The following is a 23,302-nucleotide window of genomic DNA, read 5'->3' as shown; positions in this document are numbered from 1 at the left end:
TGATTTTGATCTTTCTCTCTCTCCCCCCGATTTGGGTAAATCCACCAAGCAAGAATGCCACACACCCCTTTGCTGAACCAATACAAATATTATTATCATTCCTCAAGACTCCTCATGGGTAGGGACCGCGTCTTGTACTTTCCCAAGAGATTAGTACAGTGCTCTAATAATAACTGTAGCAGTATTTGTTAAGCGCTTACTATGTGCCAGTCACTATACTAAGCACTGGGGTAGATACAAGCAAATCGGGTAGGACACAGTCTCTGTCCCACATCAGGCTCACGGTCTTAATGCCCATTTTACAGATGAGGGAACTCAGTCACAGAGAAGTCAAGTGACTTGCTCAAGGCCACACAGCAGAGAAGTGATAAAGCCAGGATTAGACCCCATGACATTTCTGACTCCCAAGCCTGTGCTGTATCCACCACACCACAGAACAACAGAATTAGCAGACCCGTTCCCTGCCAATGACGCGCTTACAGTCTCAGTCACCCAACTGGATTTCTAAGCACCCACCCCTGAGAAGTCCGAACCGAGTCCGGGGGAAGCCTGACCGAAAAAATGAAACCAACATCATCCGGCCCCGGGCGGCCTTGACAATCTGGTTTCCTAAGAGCATCTCAGGTCTCTCATGCTGTTTGTGGGAGTGACATCCCCATGGAAACTGGAGTCCTAACCCCAGCAGGGCCTCTGCAGATTAAAACAAAAAAATATATCAACTGCCTAACAGTCTCTGAAGTAGGCAGCCGTTGGAGACCCCGGAGCCCGTCAGGAGGAGGGCAGGGGTTGGCAGGGAGGGGCACTGCATTCTGCCCTAATCAAATCATCAAGGGGGGCGGGGGGGAGGGGAGGTTAACATTTGCAAAGAACTCAGGAAAGATAAAGTACTACTAAAAAAAAGGAGGGGGGTGGGGGAATGCCAACGTTCTTCCCATAGTTGGAATTTCCCAACCAGCACAGCTGAGACTGGGGTAACTCCTCCCTAAAGCCACCAAATGGGGCAGCTTTGGCAGTGCCGACCCGATTTGACTCTCATTTTGCAGCCGGCACATTAACCAAGTGCCCTGACAGCCTCTCTCCCGGCAACCAATCGCGGCTCCGGGGGCTGAAAAATGTTTCTCTTCCACAGAGATGCACCATGGCCTAGTGGATAGAGCACCGTGTCTGGAGTCAGGCAGATAATAATAATAATAATGGTATTTGTTTAGCGCTTACTATATGCAAAGCACTGTTCTAAGCACTGGGGGGATACAAGGTGATCAAGTTGTCATCATCAATCGTATTTATTGAGCGCTTACTATGTGCAGAGCACTGTATGGGGCTCACAGTCTTAATCCCCTTTTTACAGATGAGGTCACTGAGGCCCAGAGAAGTGAAGTGACTTGCCCAAAGTCACACAGCTGACAATTGGGGGAGCCGGGATTTGAAACTGCGACCTCTGACTCCAAAGCCAGGCTCTTTCCACTGAGCCACACTAATCTGGGTTCTAATCCCAGCTCGGCCGTTTGTCTGCTGTGTGACCCTGGGCAAGTCACTTCATTTCTCTGGGCCTCAGTCACCTCATCGGGAAAATGGGGATTAAGGCTGTGAGCCCCATGTGGGACATGGACTGCGTCCAACCTGATTAACTTGTACTTACTCCAGGGCTTACTACAGTGCCTGGCATATAGTAAGTGCTTAACAAATACCATTAAAAAAAACAACAAAAAAAAATTAGCTCATAGGCTAGAACCGGTTCAGGGGCCCAGGACACCGATTGCTCTGAACCTCGGCTGCTAGGTTATCATCATCAATATAATTGTATTTCTTAAGTGCCTAGTATGTGTCAAGCACTGTTCTAAGAGTTCCTAGTAGGCCTACTGTTCCACATGGGGCTCACAGTCCAAGGAGGAGGGAGGTTGAGGGCGACACGGCTCATCAGTCATATCCGGATGGAGGAAACCAGATTCTTCCTGTCAGAAGGCGAATTCCGTGTGTGTGTTGGGGGCCGGGGGGATGGGTGTGGGTGTGAGGGACATGTAAATATGAAGGACTGTATTTTCCAACATTTCCAAGCCCTTTAGCCAGCAGGGTCAGTTGCAATTTATTCCCTGACTGCATCCCCTTTTCCTTTATTTACAAGAGTCGGGGGATTTGTCTGGCTCAAGCAAGCGCTCCCCCTTACCCTCATCCCCACTGAAATTCTTCAGCTGCCTAGTCAGCGGGCTTCAACGCCCCGTTCCTCGCTCCCCCGGCAAACAATCCCTTGGAGCGGACAAGCTTTCCCTGTCCCATCGAGTTTGCCAAAGCCCCACCGCTCGGAATCCACCCACGTTTCTTTGGTGTCCCTCCTCTCTCGTGGGATTCACCTGACCTGGGGGGCCCAGTGCCTTTAAGATGATCAGGCAGCTGTAAGAAAAGGCGTTTCTGCTCAAGCTGCCGATGCCTTAAATACCAGATGGTGATAGTCGAAGCGGGTCTGGAAAGCGTTCAACTAGCCCCCTTTCTCCCACCTCCCTATCCACAGCTGCTTGCGGCTGGGGGTGGTGGGGGGAGTAAGACTATAAAAGAGACACTGGGATTCTTAGGGGGGGTCGTAGAGGGGTTAAAAATACCACCAGCTGGGCGGGAGCTTCAGTCCTACCAGAGAACAAGCTCTGGATTGTCCCCTCCCTTTAAAGGCACAGAGCATTGACTGACCCACAGTATTCTTCCCCAGGAAGTCTCCGATCCTCCTCCAACTGCCCTCCTCCTCCCCAGCCGCCCCCATTATGGAACCCAAATCCCACTACAACTGCAGGGGGATGGATATTTTGGGGAGGCGAGCGCCAGAAAAAACGAACCGGGGGAGTCCAGTTCTAGACTGTAAGCCTAGAACTGTTTATTGTTGCATTGTTCTGTATTGTACTCTCCCAATCCCAAGCTCTAGGTACAGTGCTCTGCACATAGTAAGCACTTCATAAATACGAATGAATGCGGGAGAAGAATGGGCGACAGGGCTGTGGGGTGGTCTTGGCTGACGTCATCCGCCGGCGAATACACGTTTTCAAAAATCACAGGATCGGAAGAGAAGTTTCTATCTCAACATGTAACCTGGGTGGCCAACACCCAGACACCCACCCGTGTCAGATTGGACACAGTCCCTGTCCCACATGGCGCTCACGGTCTTAATCCCCATTTTCCCTATGAGATCAGTGAGGTCGAGAGAAGTGAAGTGACTTGCCCAAGGTTACATGTGACGGAAATGGGAGTAGAACCCAGGGCCTTCTGACTCTTAGGCCCAGGCTCTATCCAGTAGGCCACGCTGCTCTCTAAGGGTCACCATATTTTCGCTGCTCTTTCCTGCTCTTAGCTGAGAAACAGCTCTCAACTTCATCCCCATTTTACAGATGAGGGAACTCAGGCACAGTGAAGTGAATTCCCCAAGTTCACACAGCACACAAGTGATTCTGAGAAACGGTGACTCTATCCACTAGACTCCATCACCCCTGTGGGCTGCCAAGCAGGAAGAGAACAAAAGGAAGATTCTTTGGTCTGGTAATTCACTAGAGCTGCTCAGAGAGGCAGAAGATAATAATGATAAAAATCAACGTGGTATTTGTTAAATGCTTCCTAAATGCCAAGCACTACAAGTTAATCAGGTCAGATAAGGGCCCTATCCCAGTGGGGATTCCCAGTTTAAGTACGCGGGAGAACAGGTACTGAAATCCCCATTTCATAGGTGAGGACAGTGAGGCTCAGAGGATTAATCAGTGGTATTTACTGAGTGCTTACTAGAAGTTAAATGACTTGCCCAAGGTCACTCCACAAGCAAGTGGCAAAGTCGGAATTAGAAGAAAATTCCTCTGATTCCCTTGTTGTGTGCAGAACACTGTACTAAGTTATTGGGAGGGTATTTATTCATTCATTCAGTTGTATTTACTGAGCGCTTACTATGTGCAAAGCACTGTACTGTGCGCTTGGGAAAGTGCAATTTAACAATCGACAAACATTCCCTGCCCACAGAGAGCTTACAGTCTAGAGGGCTGTGCCATTTCCACAGCTTTTCAATGACTGGGCTGGCAGAGGGAGTGGAGCCCCACCTGACGAGGAGCCTTTCGGACTTTTCAGCCCCGAGGGAGGCAGGATGGAACTTGGAGCTGAGTTCAGATTTTCCCCGCAGGTGGCTCAGGCCAGGGCTTCCAGCCCTCACCCTGGCCTTTCCCTCAAGTGAAGCGAAAATCCAGTGCCAGGCTTCGAGTGCCCGGAGGAGGGGCCCAGGGGACTGGGCTCTAACCCTGAGGGACATCTTGACTCAGTCCATATCCAGGTTGGCAAATACAGGTTTTTTGGGGGTACCGCCCAAGAATACCACTCTCAAGGAGGAGCAGCATGGCCTAGTGGATAGAGCACGGACCTGGGAATCAGTAGGACCTGGTTTCTAATCCTGGCTCTGCCACTTGTCTGCTGTGTGACCCTGGGAAGTCACTTCACTTCTCTGGGCCTCAGTTATCTCATCTGTAAAACGGGGACTGAGACTGTGAGCCCCACATGAGACAGGGACTGTGTCCAACTTGATTTGCTTGTATCCATGCCAGCGCTTAGGACATAATAAGTACTTAAGAAATACCACTATTATTACTACTACTTTACTTCTCTGGGCCTGTTACCTCAGCTGTAAAAATGGGGATAAAGAGTTTGAGCCCCATGTGGGACAGGGACTGTATCCAAACTGATTGACTTGTATATACTCCAGCACTCAGAACAATGCCCGGCACATAGTAAGCGCTCAACAATTACCATGATTAATTAATTAGGGAGGCAGCGTGGCCTAATGGAAAGCACATTATTATTATTTTTATTTAGGAGCCTTGGGTTCTAGTCCTGGCTCCACCATTTGTCTTCTGTGTGCCTTTATGTGAGTCACTTAACCTCTCTGTGCCTTAGTCCCTTCATCTGTAAAATAATAAGATACCTGTTCTCCCTCCCTCTTTGACTGTGAGCCCTGGGTGGGTCAGGGGTTCTTTCAAACCTGGTTATCTTGCATCTTTCTCAGTACTTAGCACAGGGCTTGTTGGCAGTTAATGAATACCATCATTCTTCATATTAAGGTACTTCCTGATGTGGAATCGGTGTGTGTGTGGGGGGAGGCAATTCAAAACCAGGGGGAGGGGGCTTGCCGTGAAACATCCTCAGATTTGGACTGAAATGGGAAGGGGGATTTCTATAAATGAGAAGAGAGAGATTATGCCCCTGCTCAACTAATTATTTCTGCATCTCTGCATCTCTGAAATCTCACCCTGTCCCTCACCGGATGGTCATTTTCAGGGAGCTCTCTGGCTTAAGCCGAAGATAAGCAGCGTGGCTCAGTGGAAAAGAGCCAGGGCTTTGGAGTCAGAGGTCATGGGTTCAAATCCCGGCTCTGCCAACTGTCAGCTGTGTGACTTTGGGCAAGTCACTTAACTTCTCTGGGCCTCAGTTACCTCATCTGTAAAATGGGGATTAAGACTGTGAGCCCCCCAAGGGACAACCTGATCACCTTGTAACTTCCCCCGCACTTAGAACAGTGCTTTGCACATAGTAAGTGCTTAATAAATGCCATTATTATTATTATAAAGGGGCCCCCTGAGCTCATTACACATCTGTTGTTGCCTTCCCATCATGCTTTGCCTCCATCCAAGTCTGGATCCTACTCTCACGGTCAGGAAAATCCAGTTTCCTGAAGAGATTAACCCGTGCTAAGTGGTTTTCCTTCCAGGCTCCGGAAAATGCACTCGCTATCCTCGCTGGAGATTTCTGGAAGGATTCCCGCCATTCTGTTCCCAGCAGCTGGCTTCAGTGGCCCAGCCCGCGAATGCGAATCATCTAGAGACCCGCGGCCAGTTCGGAGAGGAAATGGATTCCAGTCAACTCGGTGGTCTCTCAGAATCAGATGGCTGAATTAATAAACACTCCGGGGCGAATCCTCTCCCAGAGGTAGTGACTTTTCAGCCCTCCGATGGGAAAGGAAAACAGTTTCTTCCCACAGAATTGCCTCACTGCTTTGGTGGGGTGATCTGGTTTGTCACGAGCTGGGCCTCGGGTTTCTCTTAGCTCTGCCACTCCGGGTCCAGACCTGCCTGTATTCACGAGCGATGAGATGGAGGGCAGGGTGGTATGACTCGCTTACGACGGAGGGTAGCCCTCTGTATAGTTGAAGTAACTGAGGTATAGAAGTGACTTACCCAAGGTCACAGAGCAGACAGATGGTGAAGCTGGGATTAGAACTCAGATCCTTTAAATCCCAGGCCCATGCTATTCCACGAGACCACGCTGCTTCCTTACATTTATCCTGGTGTCTGAGAACTTAATCAATGTCACTTGAATTATTATCACGTAAAGCCATCCCTGTCATCCCAAGAATTCTTCACCTCTATAAACGAATCCTAAGGCATTCATGGATTTTTCTCCCTCTGTGTACTCAGCCTGCTGCTGAGTGGTCATATAAGGCAATCAAAATATTTAGATTCACATTTCACTTGGCACCATTACATTGTCACTTATCATTATGCTAGACCAATTTAGGAATTTAAAATTACCATGCGGATTCATGTGCCATTTAACAAATGTTCCTTAAGGGCAGGGAATCCTGCCTACCAAATCTGGTGGACTCTCCTAAGAGCTTAGTACAGTGCTCAGCATTCATTCATTCATTCACTTCATTCAATCGTATTTATTGAGCGCACATGAAGTGCTCAATAAATCTCACTGTTGGTCAACTAGCCAGCCGGTTTAACAGGAGTGTAAGCCCGGTGTGGGTAGGGATTGTCTCTATTGCTGAACTGTACTTCCCAAGCGTTTGGTACAGTGCTCTGCACACAGTAAGTGCTCAATAAATACAATTGAATGAATGAATAAATACGGGAGGAGCTGGGAAGGGATTGAGAACCCGCGTGATCTAGTGGATAGAACAACGGCCTGGGAGTCAGAAGGACCTGGGTTCTAATCTCAGCTCTACCACTTGTGTGCTGTGTGACCTTGGGCAAGTCACCTCCCTTGTCACGCAAATTCGTGAAGCGTTTCATATTTTTTCAAGGCCCTACTGAGAGCTCACCTCCTCCAGGAGGCCTTCCCAGACTGAGCCCCCTCCTTCCTCTCCCCTTCGTCCCCCTCTCCATCCCCCCATCTTACCTCCTTCCCTTCCCCACAGCACCTGTATATATGTATATGTTTGTACATATTTCTCTATTTATTTATTTATTTTACGTGTACATATCTATTCTATTTATTTTATTTTGTTAATATGTTTGGTTTTGTTCTCTGTCTCCCCCTTCTAGACTGTGAGCCCACTGTTGGGTAGGGACTGTCTCTATATGTTGCCAACTTGTACTTCCCAAGCGCTTAGTACAGTGCTCTGCACACAGTAAGCGCTCAATAAATAAGATTGATTGATTGATTGATTGATGATTGTCCGTGCCTCTGCTCCCTCATCTGGAAAATGGGGATGAAGACTGTGAGCCCCACGTGGGACGGGGACCGTGTCCTGATCGGCTTGGATCTATCGCAGCGCTTAGTACACTGGTCGGCCAATCTTTCTGCTTTCAATCAATCAATCAATCGTATTTATTGAGCGCTTACTGTGTGCAGAGCACTGTACTAAGCGCTTGGGAAGTACAAGTTGGCAACATACAGAGACGGTCCCTACCCAACAGTGGGTTCACAGTCTAGTCTAGCTTTCAGAACCGCCCCGCAGCGTTCTCCCATTTTAAAAGTGCTCAGAAACCGAAAGCAAGAGGTAGGCCAGCGTTAAACCTCTCCCAGACAATAGCACACATCAGCTCAGGAATCAAGGCCTCCCCCGCCCCCGAAACCTGGACAACGAGCCAAAACGCTGAACCTCAGTCCCCAGAAAGGGCTTGGAATTGTGTTTTCCTTCCCTGGCCCTTCAGGGTGTCAACACGACCGACAGACACAAATGGATTCCTCTTCCCTATTCATTGTCTGAACTTCCCATGAGCTCAGAAGGCGCTGGTCAAGGAGAGTGTCCCTCCCTGATGACAAGGTGCCCTGTACTGTATTGTACTCTCCCAACCGCTTAGAGAAGCAGTGCGGCCTAGTGAATACAGCACAGGCCTGGGACTCATAAGGGCCTGGGTTCTAATCCTGACTCCGCCCCTTGTCTGTTGGGTGACCTTAGGCAAGTTGCTTCACTTCACTTCTCTGGGCCTCAGTTTCCTCAACTGTAAAACGGGGATGAAGACTATGAGCCCCACATGGGACATGGACTGTGTCCAAGTTGATTAGCTTGCATCCACCCCAGAGCTTAGTACAGTGCCTAGTAATAATAATAATAATAATAATGGCATTTATTAAGCACTTACTATGTGCAATGCACTGTTCTAAGCGCTGGGGAGGTTACAAGTGATCAGGTTGTCCCACAGGGGGCTCACAGTCTTAATCCCCATTTTACAGATGAGGGGACTGAGGCACAGAGAAGTGAAGTGACTTGCCCAAAGTCACACAGCTGACAATTGGCGGAGCCGGGATTTGAACCCATGACCTCTTACTTCAAAGCCCGGGCTCTTTCCACTGAGCCACGCTGCTTCTCCAAGTACTCAGTAAGACATAAAAAAAACCATTTAGTTCAGGGCTCTGCACACAGTATGCAGTCAATATAGCCCTTTGACTGACTGCTTGATTGGGAGGGGAAGTGGCTAAGGCCTCACCAAATCCTTCAATCAGCTTCTTGATCAATCATTTGTGTTTATTGAGCACTTACGGTGTGCAGAGCACTGTACTTAGCAGTTGGGGAAGGACAACAAAATGATATATCAGATACAATCCCTGCCTGCCACAGAGGCGATACTCTGGAGAAGCCCTGGGCACGGGTCCCGCTTCATCCCAGCCGCCTCCCAATTTATGAGCTGCCATTCAGAGAGGCTCCTTGGGGTCATTCCTTTCCGGTCATTTCCCTCGGGCGTAACAGAAGACCCGTCTGAGCCCTCTCCCGCAGGTTTGCCCACCCTGGCCTGGCAAGTGTGGGTGGGTGGAGCGGGCAATTGACTCCGGAGTCAGGCCTGACCTCCGCCCGGTTCGGTCCGATCCCCTGGGTCCTCCCCGTGCCGGCCCTCAGCCCGGGACCCAGAATCTGCAGCGGGGCTGTCTGGCCCCTTCCCAGGATGACAGCTCCACTCCCGGGTGGCCTCTGGCCCCATTCCATTATCCAGAGACCCATCCCCATGCTGAGGAGGAGGAGAAGGGAGAGGAGGAGAGAGTAGGAAGAGGAGGAGGGAGCAGGAGTTCTGCCCGGCAGCCCTTAGTCTCTACTGCTGGGATCATCTGTCCTGGGCACCTAAGTTCCTCTGGGAAATTGGTGGATTCTCCAGGCCAAGGAGGTTTCACCCACGTAAAGAGGCAGCAATAATAATGATAATTGTGGTACTTGTTAAGCGCTTTCTGTGTGCCAAGCACTGTACTAAACACTGGAGTGAATACAAGCAAATCAGGCTGGATACAGTCCCTGTCCCACAGTCTGAATCCCCATTTTACACAGGAGGGAACTGAGGCCCAGAGAAATGAACTGACTCATCTAAGGTCACAGAGCAGACAAGGGGAGGGGGCGGGATTAGAATCCAGGTCCTTCTGAGTCCTAGGCCCGGGCTCTACCCACTGGGCCACACTGCTTCCAGACTCCTGACAAGGTCTGATGAGATTCAGATCTGAGAAGTCTCCTGTTGCCGTGGGCCCGGCATATGGTTGGGAGCAGGGCGTCTTCCAAACTCCTACCTCTCCACACTCATCGGCCACATGGAGCCAGGCACTGGCCTTGTATAACCACAGACAATGCCCTCAGCCTTGCAGGAGCCCATCAGTCAGTCAACTGCATTTATTGAGCACTTACTGTGTGCAGAGCACTGTACTAAGCACTTGGGAGATTACAATACAACAATAAACAGACCCATTCCCCGCCCACAGCGGCTTACAGACTTAGGGGAGATGACATTAATGAAGATAAATAAATTACAAATATGGATATAAGTGCTGTGGGGCTGGGAAGGGAACAAATAAAGGGAACAAGTCAGGGCCACTTCCTCAGAACGGAGAGGGAGAAGAGGAAAGGAGGGTTTAGTCTGGGAAGGCCTCTTGGAAGAGATGTGCCTTCAATAGGACTTTGAAGAATGGGGAGAATAATTGCCTGTGGGGGTCTAACATCCTGCAAGGGTTGATGTTTAGCCAGTTTGCCTGGGCTTGGAGCCCTGGGATCTGAGCTCAGCCTAGGCCCGGCCACATCAGCCAATTGGATTTATTGAGCGCTTACTGTGTGCGGAGCACTGAACCAAGCAGTTGGGAGAATACAATATAACCACAGAATGGACACATTCCCTGCCCACAACGAGCTTCCAGTCTAGAAGAGCTACCGGGGAAGAGGTCTGCAGGGGTAACAAGGCTACATCTTGTGTGTCAGCTGTGTGACTTTGGGCAAGTCACTTCACTTCTCTGGGCCTCACTTCCCTCATCTGTAAAATGGGGATGAGGACTGTGAGCCCCCCGTGGGACAACCTGATCACCTTGTACACTCCCCAGCGCTTAGAACAGTGCTTTGCACATAGTAAGTGCTTAATGCCATCATTATTCTTATTACTGTAAACTCCCCAGTGCTTAGAACAGTGCTTTGCACATAGTAAGCGCTTAATAAATGCCATCATCATTATTATTATTACATCTATGCATGTGGCGTGGCATTAGTATTCAAGAGCCCCTCTGTTGCAATGCTTGGGAAAGTCAACTGAGAGAAGAGTCCGGTTCCTGGCTCCAGCTTCCTGCTTGCCTTGGACCCCTCCTTGCTGCATATTGCAGCGCAAACCCAGCCTGATTTTTGGGGGGCGAGGGGGGTGGAGAGGGCAAAATGGGGGGAAGGGGTGGGACCCCAGTGCACTGGATTGGCTGAGGACCCAAGCCAAACCAAGCACGGCCCTGGGAGGGGAGTGCAGGCTGCCTTTGGCTCTGTCCCCTCCGCCATCCCACCCTTCCACCCTCAAACCAGACAGATCATTTCAAACAGACGGGACTTTTCACAGAGCTCATTTGGAACATTTGCAACTGCCAAGAGAAACACCACCTTATTTTTAAGTGCCGCCTCCCTCCCTCCCTCCCTCCCTCTCTCTCTCTCGTATTTGTTGAGCGCTTACATGTGCCAGGCACTGTACTAAAGGTAAATACAAGGTAATTCATTCATTCATCATTCAATCGTATTTTTTGAGCGCTTACTGTGTGCAGAGCACTGTACTAAGCACTTGGGAAGTACAAGTTGGCAACATATAGAGACGGTCCCTACCCAACAGTGGCCTCACAGTCTAGAAATCACAGTCTAGAAATCAGGTTGGACATAGTCCATGTTCCACATTGGGCTCACAGCCTTAATCCTCATTTTACAGATGAGGTAACTGAGGCGCAGAGAAGTGAAGTGACTTGTCCAAGGACACACAGCAGATAAGTGGTGGAGCAGGGATTAGAACCCAGGTTCTTCTGACTCTCAGGCCCGAGGTCTAACCAATTGACCATGCTGCTTCTAACCAAACCAACTGAACCTTCAATTCCTATGATCCCCAAAGCCCGGCCTGGCTCTGCTGAAATGACCTTCCCCGACTGCACTTACCCCACACTGAGGCCTCCTAGTCCCTGGTATTTATTGCACGCTCACTGCATGCAGACCACTGAACTAAGCACTTGGGAGAGCCCAATATAACGGAGTTGGTAGACATGCTCCCTGCATACCACGAGTTGACAGTCTAGAGGGGGAGATGGACATTAATATAAATAAAATAAATTACGGATATGAATGTAAATGCAGTGGGGCTGAGGGTGGGATGAAAAAAAGGGAGCAAATCCAAATGCAAGGAGATCGGACAAAGATGACCCCTGTCAAGCCAAGGATCATGGATTGCTAGGCTTGGTCCCAGCCCCAAGCTTTGTAAGGTCCCTCAAGCTCCAGCCTAATTGAGACCACTGTGCTGGAAGTGTAAACCGGACCAGAAACCCCTTGTGATGATGATGATGGCGTTTATTAAGCGCTACTATGTGCAAAGCACTGTTGTAAGTGCTGGAGAGGTAACAAGGTGATCAGGTTGTCCCACGGGGGGCTCACAGTCTTCACCCCCATTTGACAGATGAGGAAACTGAGGCACAGAGAAGTGCAGTGATTCGCCCAAAGTCACACAGCTGACAATTGGCGGAGTTGGGATTTGAACCCATGATGTCTGACTCCAAAGCCCATGCTCTTTCCACTGAGCCACGCTGCTTCTCTAAGCAGCGAATTAGTGGGCAGGGACTATGTCTCCCAATCTTACTAGACTCTCCCAAGCGCTTCATCCAGTGCTCTGCATGCACTAAGCACTCAATAAACACCATGGATGATAGAGGTGAAAGGTAAGACAGTAGAGACCCTGCAAAAGTGTCAGGAATTGCTGTCCCCTCTGGGATCGATTCAGTCACGAGATGGAAAGTAATTGCGCCGGGGCATGCCCTCCCCCCACTGCCACCGTCCACCAGGCCGGGAAACTTCTCTCCCTGCCGGCCTTGGAGAGGGTGAACTTCACCCAAGACAAATTTCACGGCGAAGGACCCGCGGCTTGAAAAACAACACACGAAAGGTAACCACACTCCTCAAAGAAGGCAGATTTAGAAATCGGGGTCTCTGAACTTACAGGTAGGTGGGTCTTAACGTCAATGTTCTCAAGCTTGGAGATCACATGCTCTAATATCTTCCAGCGGTTCACAGGAATAATTATAATAATTGTGGTATTTGTTAAGTGCTTACTACGTGCCAGGCAAGCGCTGGGGTGGATCCAAGCAAATCGGGTTGGACGCAGTCCTTGTCCCACGTGGGGCTCACGGTCTTAATCCCCATTTTACACATGAGGGAACTGAGGCCCAGAGATGTGAAGTGACTTGCCGCAGGTCACACAGCAGAGAAGTAGCAGAGCCGGGATTAGATCCCAGGTCCTTCTAACTCCCAGGCCCGTGCTCTATCCATTAGGTCACAATGCTAAAGCTATGCGGAATACAGTAAAGACCAAAAATGACAGAGAAAACTCTCAGCCCCGGGCTAACGGCAGGATGCCTCGACCTCCCCGAAAAGGCAGAAATCAGGACGCACCTCTGCCTCCGATCAAGAGAGGATTCTGGTAAGTAGAACGGTACAGCCCACCTGGCATGTCCAAACTAAGCCATGGAAATCCATCGCTTGTTCCACCAGTATGTATTGTACTGTACACCCAAGTGCTTAGTACAGTGCTCTCTGCACATAGTAAGAGCTCAATAAACACCACTGATGATGATGAGCCAAACCTCCAACCCGAATGAAAAAGCAACTAATCACCGCTCTCAGTCACCCAAGAGGCCTCTTGACCCTCCTAACCTGGTGGTTTTAGTGGGACCGAGGTGGTGAGAGAGCTGGAGGATGGGGAGAGGAAATGGAGGGTCACACAGTCCATGTCTCCATCTGGTCAGCGCTCTGACAGGACGGTCCGGGATCGAACGGGATTACCGCCGCGAGGTTGGAAAGGGGGAAGACTGACCTTAAAATCTGCCAGCTGCTGGTTAATGGCGTCCACCTCGGTGCCCACGACCCACTGCAGGGCCTCTCCCTCCTCGGCCGCCGTGGTCATCCGGTTCAGTTCTTTCAGCCTGTTGTAGAAATCCTCCACGCGGGCGAGGGTGGTCTCCAGCTGCTCCTGGCGGGCCCCGCCCCTCTCCATCAGCTTGCCGCACTGCTTGTTCAGCGTCTCCAGCTCCCTCTTGAGCCCCAACAAGTCCGGGCTCCCTTCTTCGTCCAGCATGCGCTGGCACTCCTCTCGGGCGGCCGCGACGTCCGCCTTGAGCCCCCGGACCCTCCCCGAGAACAGCCGGACGTCCTCGATCTGGGACTGGAGGCTGTCGGCGTCCCGGCCCACGGCCCCCATGCCGTCCAGCTGGTCGTCCAGGTCGGCCAGCTGGGAGAACATCTCGCGGACCCGGCCGTGGAACTGACCGATCCCGTCCAGTTTGCTCTCCATCGCCCTGCAGCCCTCGTCCACCCTGTGCCTCACCGAGGCGAAGTCCCGCTCGGCCGCCTCGGCTTGGTGCAGGAGCTGGGAGGAGCCCTGGCCGTCCGGAGCGTCCTCCAGCAGGCCCTGGGTGAAGCGCTTCAGGTAGTCGACCTGAGGCTCCAGGGCCTGGAGGGTCTCTTGGTGGGCCCTCAGCTTCTCTAGGTTCTTGTTGCTGCAGGCCTGGGGCCCCAAGGCGTCCAAGATCTCCAGCTGGTGCCTGGCCCCATCCAGCTTCTTCTCGACCGTCTGGACGCTCTCCTGGAACTCCCTGAGCCTCTGAGCCATTTCCTCGAGAGACCCCGTCTTGGCCCGCAGCTCTTCCGTGACGGCGTCCACGGTCCGCTCGAGCGCCGCCTTCTCATCCCGGACGTCGTCTTCGTCCGCCTGGGCCGAGTCGAGGAGGAGGTCGGCCGCGCCATTCAGCAGCTCCAGGAGGGAGCGGCGCTTCTCCACGTCGCTCAGCAGGCCCTTGGCTCTCAGGAGGGTGGCCTCCAGCTGCGCCGGGTCCAGGGTGACCTGCAGGCCCGACAGCTTGCTCTTACAGTCCTCTATCCACGGGACCAGGTCGTCCACGTGCCACTGATACTTCTGAGCCTTATGCAGGCAATCTTTGAGGCGGGCCTGCCGGTCCGCAGCGTGCTTGCCCAGCTCCGCCCAGTGGGATTTGAGGGCCGCCAGCTGGCCCTGCAAGGCCGCTTTCTCCTCCCCCGGCTGCACGGACAGGAGAAGGGTCTCCCCCTCGGCCACGATCACCTCGTAGGAGCCGCTGTGCTGATTCAGGCTCTTCTGGAATTCTTCTTGCTCCTGGAGCTGGGCCTGCAGCCTCTCGAGCTTCGCCGAGATAGGGCCGGCCCGGGCCTGCTGGCTCCGTTTGTCGTCCAGCCAGGCCCTCAGCTCGTCGAACATCTGCTGGAACTGCTGGGTGCTGGCGAGGGCCGTCTGGAGCCGGTTCAGGCGATCGGCTGAAAGGGGAGCGGATCGGTGTTTGTCAAGCGAGAAAAATCAATCCATCATTCGATGGTGCTTACTGAGCACTTGCTGAGTGTGCAGCACTTAGCGCTTAGGAGAGGCTTTTATTGTACTCTCCTATGCGCCTGATACAGTGCTTTGTATGTGCTTAACACAGTGCTCTGCACACAGTAAGCACTGAATAAATACCATTGATGATGGTGAGGTTGAGTAGGACACGCCCCTGAGTTGATTTTGCAGTAGTGATGACACTTGGAGCCAAGTAAGAATCAGTGGGTCATATTTATTGTGTGCTTACTGTGTACAGGGCACTGAACTAAGCGCTTGGGAGAGTACAATACAACAGAATTAGCAGACACGCTCCCTGCCCATAACGAGCTTGCAGTTTAGAGACAGACATTAATATGAATAAATAAATAATTTACAATATATCTGCTAAAGAGGTGACCCTAAGTGCTGTGGGATTTGGCGGTGGGGCAAATATCAAATATCTAAAGGTCACAGATACAAGTGCAAAGGCGATGCAGAAGGGAGAATGAACGGAGGAAAAGAGGACTTAATCGGGGAAGCCTCTTTGAAGGAGACGGGTAAATGATTTTGATACCTGTCTACATGTTTCGTTTTGTTGTCTGTCCCCCCGCTTCTGGACTGTGAGCCTGTTATTGGGTAGGGACCGTCTCTATATGTTGCTGACTTGTACTTCCCAAGCGCTTAGTACAGTGTTCTGCACACAGTAAGGGCTCAATAAATATGACTGAATGAAATGAATGAATGACAACAGGGAGGCAAATGATCGTGGCTCAGTGGATCAAACACAGGCCCGGGAGTCACAAAGACTTGGGTTCTAATCCTGGCTCCACCACTTTTGATCTTGGGCAAGTCACTTCACTTCTCTGGACTTCAGTTACCTCATCTGGAAAATGGGGATTTTCCCCATTGAGCCCCACTGTGGGACAGGGACTGTGTCCACCGTAATTAACTTCTATCTACCCCAGTGCGTAGAACAGTGCTTGGCACATAGTAAGTGCTTAACAAGCACCATAATTATTATTATTATCATTAGTGCTTAGCGAATGCCATTAAAAAAAGTCAATAGACACGGTCTCTGCCCACAAGGAGCTGATCATATAGAGGGGAAAATGGACATTAGAAACGTTTTTAAAAGAAAAAATTAAAAGTCCAGGTTCTGACCTAATGGGATTAAGGTCATGAACATCGCTGAAAGTTGGAGCACTGAGCTCCCATCCTGGCTCTGGCTTTCAGCTGAGAGGGTTTCCTCTCGTCTTCCCGCTTGAGGGAAGGAGGTGGCTGTGTTAAATAACGTTCAGTAGATGATGGTAATGATAGAATTTGTTAAGCGCTTACTATGTGCCAAGCACCATTCTTAGCGCTGAGGTAGATGCAAGCTAATCAGGTTGGACAAATTCCCTGCCCCACATGGGGCTGGGAGTCTTAATCCCTATTTTACAGATGAGGGAACTGAGGCACAAAGAAGTTAAGTGACTTCTTTTTGTCAGGAGAAAAAGCAGTAGTGCTCTGTACTGAGCACCCACTGGGGGCAGAGCACTGTACTAAATGCTTGGGGAGTGCACCAGATAGAAATGGCATGTTCTGTGCCTACGGGGAGGGTGCGTGTACATGCTTCCCGATAATGACATCAGCCCGCCTGCCAGGAGAACAGCAGAAAGAGGAAGCTCATCATTGTTATCAGCAGGATTTATTGAGGGCTTATTCCGGGCAGAGCACAGCACTAAGCGACTGAGGGGGTACAATACAACCGAGTTGGCAGACACATTCCTTGGCCGCAACGAGCTCAGATAAATCCTGCTGTGAGTCACGTTGGAAAGCATCCTTCTGTCCTAAGGCTGTAAACTCCTTGTGGGCAGGGACCGTGTCTACCAACTGTTGTATTATACTCTCCCAAGCGCTTAGTAGAGCACTCTGCACCCAGTAACCGCTCAATGAACCCCACGGATTGGACTCCACAGAAGCATCCTCCCTGGAATGGGCAGCCAGCCTGCGGCTTCCCAAGCCGGGCTGCGTCCCTCCTGCCCACACTTCTTCATCATCCTCCTCCTCCTCCCCACTATCCGTCCCGCCAGGGATGGTTTCTCACCTGCCAGGTCTTCCAAGCCCTTGAGGGGGAGGGCCACCGTCTCCAGCCTCTTCCTCAGCTCGTCCTTGAGGTACTGCTCCCCGATGAGCAGAGACAGCTGGTCGCACAGGGCCTGGGCCTCTGCGATCTCATGGTCCAACCTCTCCAGGTCTGACCGGATCTCACTGGTCTCCTCCAGCTGCTGCTTCACCGCGTCCGGCTGGGTGCTGATGGCCGACTGGCCGCTCAGCTGCTGCCCGACAGCCTTGACCTGCTCGGCCAGGCCCCGTAGGAGCTCCTGGTACTGAGTGCTCTTGACAATCGCTTGGTCAATCTGGCTGGACCGCGAATTCAGCCGCTCCGTCAGCTCCACCCATTTCTGATTGATGCCCTCAAGCTGGTCCCGCGCCTGGCCGGTGGACGGAGAGGCGTCGCCCGGGCCCGCGAAGATGCCCTGTGCGGCCTGGTTCAGCTGCTCGTGCTGTCGCCTCCGCGCCTCAAATTCCTTCAGCATAAACTGAAACAGAAATAACCTGGCGTTGTTTGGACGGGAGAGATGGATCTAAGGCCGTGTCCAAACAAAACGGGCCTCGGCGCTCTCCAAACCGGCCCCGGCCCCCGCCTGGAAATAAAGCGGGAAACTCCAGACCCGGCCGAACGGGCAAAGACACGATCTCTATTTATAGCCACGGCCTAATAAAAACCTGTTTCTCAGAGGAGCTCTGATTAAGTCTGCTTCACTTTGCTTCCTTATTTGTCCTACTCCATTCCCCCTCACAGTGTTCACCGGTTACTCTGGGAAACGGTCCGGAGGAGCTGCAATCTCCTCTTCCCTGCTTTGGCCCCGTCTTCCCCTGCCCTGGAACGCTGGGAGAAGGCAGTCCGAGTCAGGACCGAGAGTCCCGGCTTCCGAGCCCAGTTTTCTCTGCTCAGTATCTCCTGTTTGACAACTCGCGTTCTTGCCTTGGGAAGAGACAGGTTGGACTCAGATAAACTGTGAGGTGGGCTGGCCCAAGGAACACATATTCTCAGAGAAGCCTTGGTTTCCCAGATAATTAGATAATAATTATCAGTTCTGGCTGATTCACGCCTGCCCCTGGAGGTTGGGGGCTGGACCGGTTGCCTTCCTGAGGCCCCATTTTCAGTTCCGTGAGGTAAGAAGGGAGGCAGCTAGGCCCATGGGAAGAGTTGGGAAGTGGGAATCTGGAGAGCTGCCTGTTCAAGTCCCATCTCTCCCTGGCTTGCTATGTGACACTGGCCAAATCGCTTAACCTCTCTGCGCCTCAGTTACCTCATCTATAAAATTGGGGACAAGTTGTCGGCTCCATCGACCTCTTAGGCTGTGACCCCTGGGTTGGCCGCGGACTGTCTGATCTGAATATATTGGGTCTATCCTGGTGGTTAGCGAAGGGCAGGCACCTAATGCATACTCTAATGGTCTGAAGATTAATGACGAGCTCTAGAGGGAGGCGGGGGTTGATCAGATTGAGAATGCTTCATGTGAGGGCTATGGCCAAAACAGAGAGGGCTACTGACAAGGCCCTGTAGGTGGCTGTGTGTTATCACGATGCCAAACGTCTGAGCACGGAATGCTCTATCGATCGGCACACTGCAAGGACAAGTCACTGAAGCCACAGATGGCTGGGTGTTGGAGCAAAACAGCTTGGCTCGGCCCCAGGTGAAAGAAAAACAAAAATCGGTTTGGCCCTTTCTACTCGGGACCTCCCCGCCACCTCCGGGCATCTGGCCCACCCCTCACCTGGACCTGCTGCTTCTGGGCGTTCAGCATGTTGGGGTCGATGGACAGGGGCCCCAACACGCTCATCATCAGCTCCTTCTCCTTCAGCCACGGGCGCAGCTGGGCCTCAGCCGCCTGGAAGCTGTCCAGCTGGTTTGCCGACTTCTCCAGCTTCTCCTGGCGGGCCACGGTCACCTCGTTGGCCCTCGCCCACCTGGAGTCTGCAGGGGAGAGGAGTCAAAGGTTCACGCCTTCGTTCTGATCAAAAACCTGCCCCTCGTCTACCTTTGCTTTCTACTCCCCCGCAACTCCAGTCTCATTTATTGGAAGGACTTGGAACCCAGCTTGATTTTTCTTCCTTTGCCCAGTTCTTCTTCTCCTGCTTGCACTTCCAAAGGGGAACCGTCCCCATTCCCCCTGTTCCTCCCGTTCTCCCAGGTGCCCAGTGGTCATCGGTAGAGTCCGAACCCTAGGTTGGATGACCGTCTGACCCTGTACTGGCCTTGCTTAGGTTCACAGGGGCACCTGTCCTATATGGCACTTAAATATTTCAGTTTTCTATGTATCTGAAGCCCCTTGGGATGCTACATTTGCTAGCAAGTCTATTCAGAAAAGATTTCCAGACTGATTTTGGAATCATCTCAGCTCCCTGGTCCCCACTTAGGCACTGATATTCACCGCATCCCCAGCCCCACAACACTTATGTACATATCCATCGGTAATTTATTTTAATGTCTGTCTCCCCATCTAGTCTGTAAACTCTTTGTGGACAGGAATCATGCCTACCTACTCTATTGAAGTGTTCTTTGTTCAGTGTTCTGCACACAGTAAGCACTTAATAAATACCATTAATTGATTGATTGATCGATTGACTTACTGAGCTCCTCCTGCATCTTTTTCCAGTTCTCTGCTTCTTGAGAGTTGGGGTATTTCTCCAGCAGGTCAGCCAGGGCTTCCTTTACTTTCTGGATCTTTGGGGAATTCTGTTCTAACTCAGCCAGGAAAGCCTGAAAAGAAGCACATATTGGAAAGGATGAGATTCCAAACAGGAGGCCGTTCTGTCTGTGTAGACTGTTCAAATCAAGGGCTTGGGAGGCAGAAGGAGTTGGGTTCGACCCCTGGGGGTCCACCACTTGTCTGCTGTGTGACCTTGGGCAAGTCCCTTCACTTCTCTGGGCCTCAGTTCCTTCATTTGTAAAACGGGGATTAAGGCTGTGAGCCCCTCGTGGGACAGGGACTTTGTCCAACCCCATCAGCTTGGATCTACCCCACAGCTTAGCACAGTGCCTGGCGCACAGTAATAATAATAATAATGGTATCTGCTAAGCGCTTACTATGTGCCAAGCACTGTGGTAGATACAAGGTCATCAGGTTGTCCCACGTGGGGCTCACAGTCTTCATCCTCATTTTACAGATGAGGAAATTGAGGCCCAGAGAAGTTAAGTGGCTTGCCCAAGGTCACACAGCAGACAAGTGGCGGGGCTGGGATTAGAACTCACATCCTCTAACTCCCAAGCCTGTCCTCTTTCCACTAAACCACGCTGCTTCAAACAATGAACATTAGTAAACATAGTAAGCGCTAACCAATACCATAACTCCTCTCTGTGTCACCCCTGAACTTGGCTGTGGACCCCTTAAGCACTTTGTTACTCCCCCCCAGCCCCTCAGCACGTCCTTATACTCTATTTTTCCCCCACCTCTAATACACTTTAGTGTTCATCTCCCCCTGTAGAATAATAATAATAATGGCATTTATTAAGCGCTATATGCAAAGCACTGTTCTAAGCACTGGGGAGGTTACAAGGTAATCAGGGTGTCCCATGTTGGGCTCACAGTCTTAATCCCCATTTTACAGATGAGGTACTCTATTTTATTTGTACATATTTATTCTATTTATTGTATTTTGTTAATACGTTTTGTTTTGTTCTCTGTCTCCCCCTTCTAGACTGTGAGCCCAATGTTGGGTAGGGACCGTCTCTATATGTTGCCAACTTGTACTTCCCAAGTGCTTAGTACAGTGCTCTGCACACAGTAAGCACTCAATAAATATGATTGAATGAATGAATGAGGCCCAGTTGCCCAAAGTCACACAGCTGACAACTGCGGAGCTGGGATTTGAACCCATGACCTCTGACTCCAAAGCCCGGGCTCTTTCCACTGAGCCACGCTGCTTCTCTGCGTAGAATGTGAGCTCCCTGTGGGCAGGGAACTCTACTACACTGTACTTTCCCCAGGCCCTTGGCACAATGCTCTGCACAGAGTAGGCATTCAATCACCATCACCGGTTGATTGACTGATTCTGTTGCATTGTCTCCCTAGGGCTTAGTATGGTGTCCTGCACATAGTAAGTGCTCAATAAATCACACCGACTGATTGACGATTGTGCCTGCTCTCAGGAACGGGGACACGGTACCTTGTTGTGCTCGGCTTGGGTTCGCACGGTCTCCGTCTTGGTGGGCGACGAAGTAGCGTCGAGGGCTTCCAGGTTGCGTTCCGTGGACTCGAGCCACTTCAACGCCGAGCGGGCCTCCTCCCCGACTTCCCGCATCCGGCTAAGCACGGCCAGGAGGCTGTCCCTGCGTTCCCGCAGCACGCCCCCCAAGCTCTCGTACTGCTGGTTCACGTCCGACACCTCGCACTGGATCTCCGTCAGATCTGATCACACGGAAACGGTCCGGGTCAGCGAACCAACACAGCACCCCGACGAGAGGGGCCCTCCGCCCTGGTCCCAGAATGGGGTCAGCCAGGAGCATAAGTGAGCCCAGACTGAGCCCCTTCCTTCCTTTCCCCCTCCTCATCCCCCCCACCTTACCTCCTTCCCCTCCCCACAGCACCTGTATATATGTATATATGTTTGTACGGATTTATTACTCTATTTTATTTGTACATATTTATTCTATTTATTTTATTTTGTTAATATGTTTTGTTCTGTTGTCTGTCTCCCCCTTCTAGACTGTGAGCCTGCTGCTGGGTAGGGACCGTCTCTATATGTTCCCAACTTGTACTTCCCAAGTGCTTAGTCCAGTGCTCTGCACACAGTAAGCGCTCAATAAATATGATTGAATGAATGAATGAATAATTGGGTAGTGTGAGCGAGCATGAAGCTCACCCGGAGATCTGGATAAATGCCTTTATTTCTTAAGCCCAACATCCCCAGAGAGGGACTAAATTTATAACCTGCCAACTCCTCCGACGTTGGGATCTTAGAGTTCTCGGAACCAGCGACTGGACCTTTGGCTGGAGGAAGGGGCTCTGCTGAAACTGAGGAAACCCCCAGGTCACTGCAGCCTTGCCCCTTAAGGAATAAGGGCTCCCCTATGAAGGTTTTCTTCTCTGATCAAAGCTCCAGGCTTCCAGGTGCCAGTTTTCTGGATTTGGGAATTTCTCTGGCTCCCATGCCTGGTTTGGGCCCCAGGTGGAGCGGAGATAGGCTGACCTACGAATTTCTCCTTCTCTTTCTAGTCCAGAAGGATTAGATTCTGCAGGGTCGGATCTCCACTGCGCTGAGGGCCGGAGATCTGCATGCCGCAGCACTGGAGAACGATTTCCTGTTTACTTACCCAGAGCCAAACGGTTCTCATTATCCTGCCCGGAGTAGCCTGTTGTTCTAGACTTGATTATTTATCCAGCTCCACTACTTTCAAGTGCCACATAAACAGAGCAAACAGTAAACAGAGTGGGGTGGCGAACCCGGTACCTCACTTTCAATTTCAGTAGGTTGGAAACGACAAATTTACAACGATCCAGACTACAACTAGATGGTAAGCTCGTTTAGGGGAGGGACTGTGTTTACCAACTCCGTGGCACTGTACTCCCAAGGGCTTAGTACAGTGTTCTGCCCACAGTAAGCACTCAATGAGTACAGTTGATTGAGAGTTCACTGTTAGACCGAGGTCTCTTGGAAACCGAGGGCTGTGGCCTCCTGGCGTGCTGAAGTCCTTTCAAGCTCTGGATTTCTTTTTTTCAAGGGTTTTCTATCCACAACTCCTCTCCCTCGCTTGGCCTATGTTGGCTCGTCAGCCCAACTGCCATCGCCGACTTGCTTACAGCTCGGCTTAGTTACAACACAACCTGTCCAAGAACCCGCGAGTCAGCTGATGGGAAGATTCGGCTGAATCAGGGTGGGGCTGACAGACCCGCACACACACACCCCAACCCCCACAAGTTTTGGCCCTGGGGATCACACCCCTGCCGAGGCGGCCGATCCGCCCAGACCAACAGACACACGGGTGCGTACATTGACACAGCTCTCACACGGGCAACATGGCAGTGCTGTCGAGTGGGCGAGCGCTCACCTTTGCAGGTGTGGTATCCGTTTACACTGCCTACAGAAGCTCCTATAGCGGGCAGCACAGAACCTGAGCAGAAGGACAGGGATACAGAGGGCGAGACAAACAGGTTAGGAAGGCGGACACGGACCGGCAAAGAGCCACTTGACTTCAACGTGCCCGACAGCGACTACCGACACGGTGCTTG

General features: G+C 51.4%; 1 protein-coding gene across 3 annotated transcripts in view; it reads right to left on the bottom strand.

Moving 5' to 3' along the window:
• MACF1 (microtubule actin crosslinking factor 1) overlaps positions 1 to 23,302 on the bottom strand; it is a 337,049-nt gene that overhangs the window by 80,491 nt on the left and 233,256 nt on the right. For 2 of the 3 annotated variants that reach the window (XM_038758002.1, XM_038758001.1), the window contains 6 exons: positions 23,122 to 23,184; positions 21,240 to 21,481; positions 19,704 to 19,833; positions 18,848 to 19,047; positions 17,110 to 17,605; positions 13,515 to 14,986 (listed from right to left, as the gene is read on the bottom strand). In XM_038758002.1, coding sequence (XP_038613930.1) covers positions 13,515 to 14,986; positions 17,110 to 17,605; positions 18,848 to 19,047; positions 19,704 to 19,833; positions 21,240 to 21,481; positions 23,122 to 23,184 — 2,603 coding nt within the window. The remainder of the gene's footprint in view (positions 1 to 13,514; positions 14,987 to 17,109; positions 17,606 to 18,847; positions 19,048 to 19,703; positions 19,834 to 21,239; positions 21,482 to 23,121; positions 23,185 to 23,302) is intronic. The other variant, XM_038758003.1, reaches the window with a different exon arrangement.

The sequence above is a fragment of the Tachyglossus aculeatus genome, chromosome 16 (assembly GCF_015852505.1).
Source record: "Tachyglossus aculeatus isolate mTacAcu1 chromosome 16, mTacAcu1.pri, whole genome shotgun sequence".
Classification (NCBI taxonomy): Eukaryota; Metazoa; Chordata; class Mammalia; order Monotremata; family Tachyglossidae; genus Tachyglossus; species Tachyglossus aculeatus.
The sequence above is the reverse complement of the archived record's forward strand: the minus strand, read 5'-3'. Positions and strand labels throughout refer to the sequence as shown.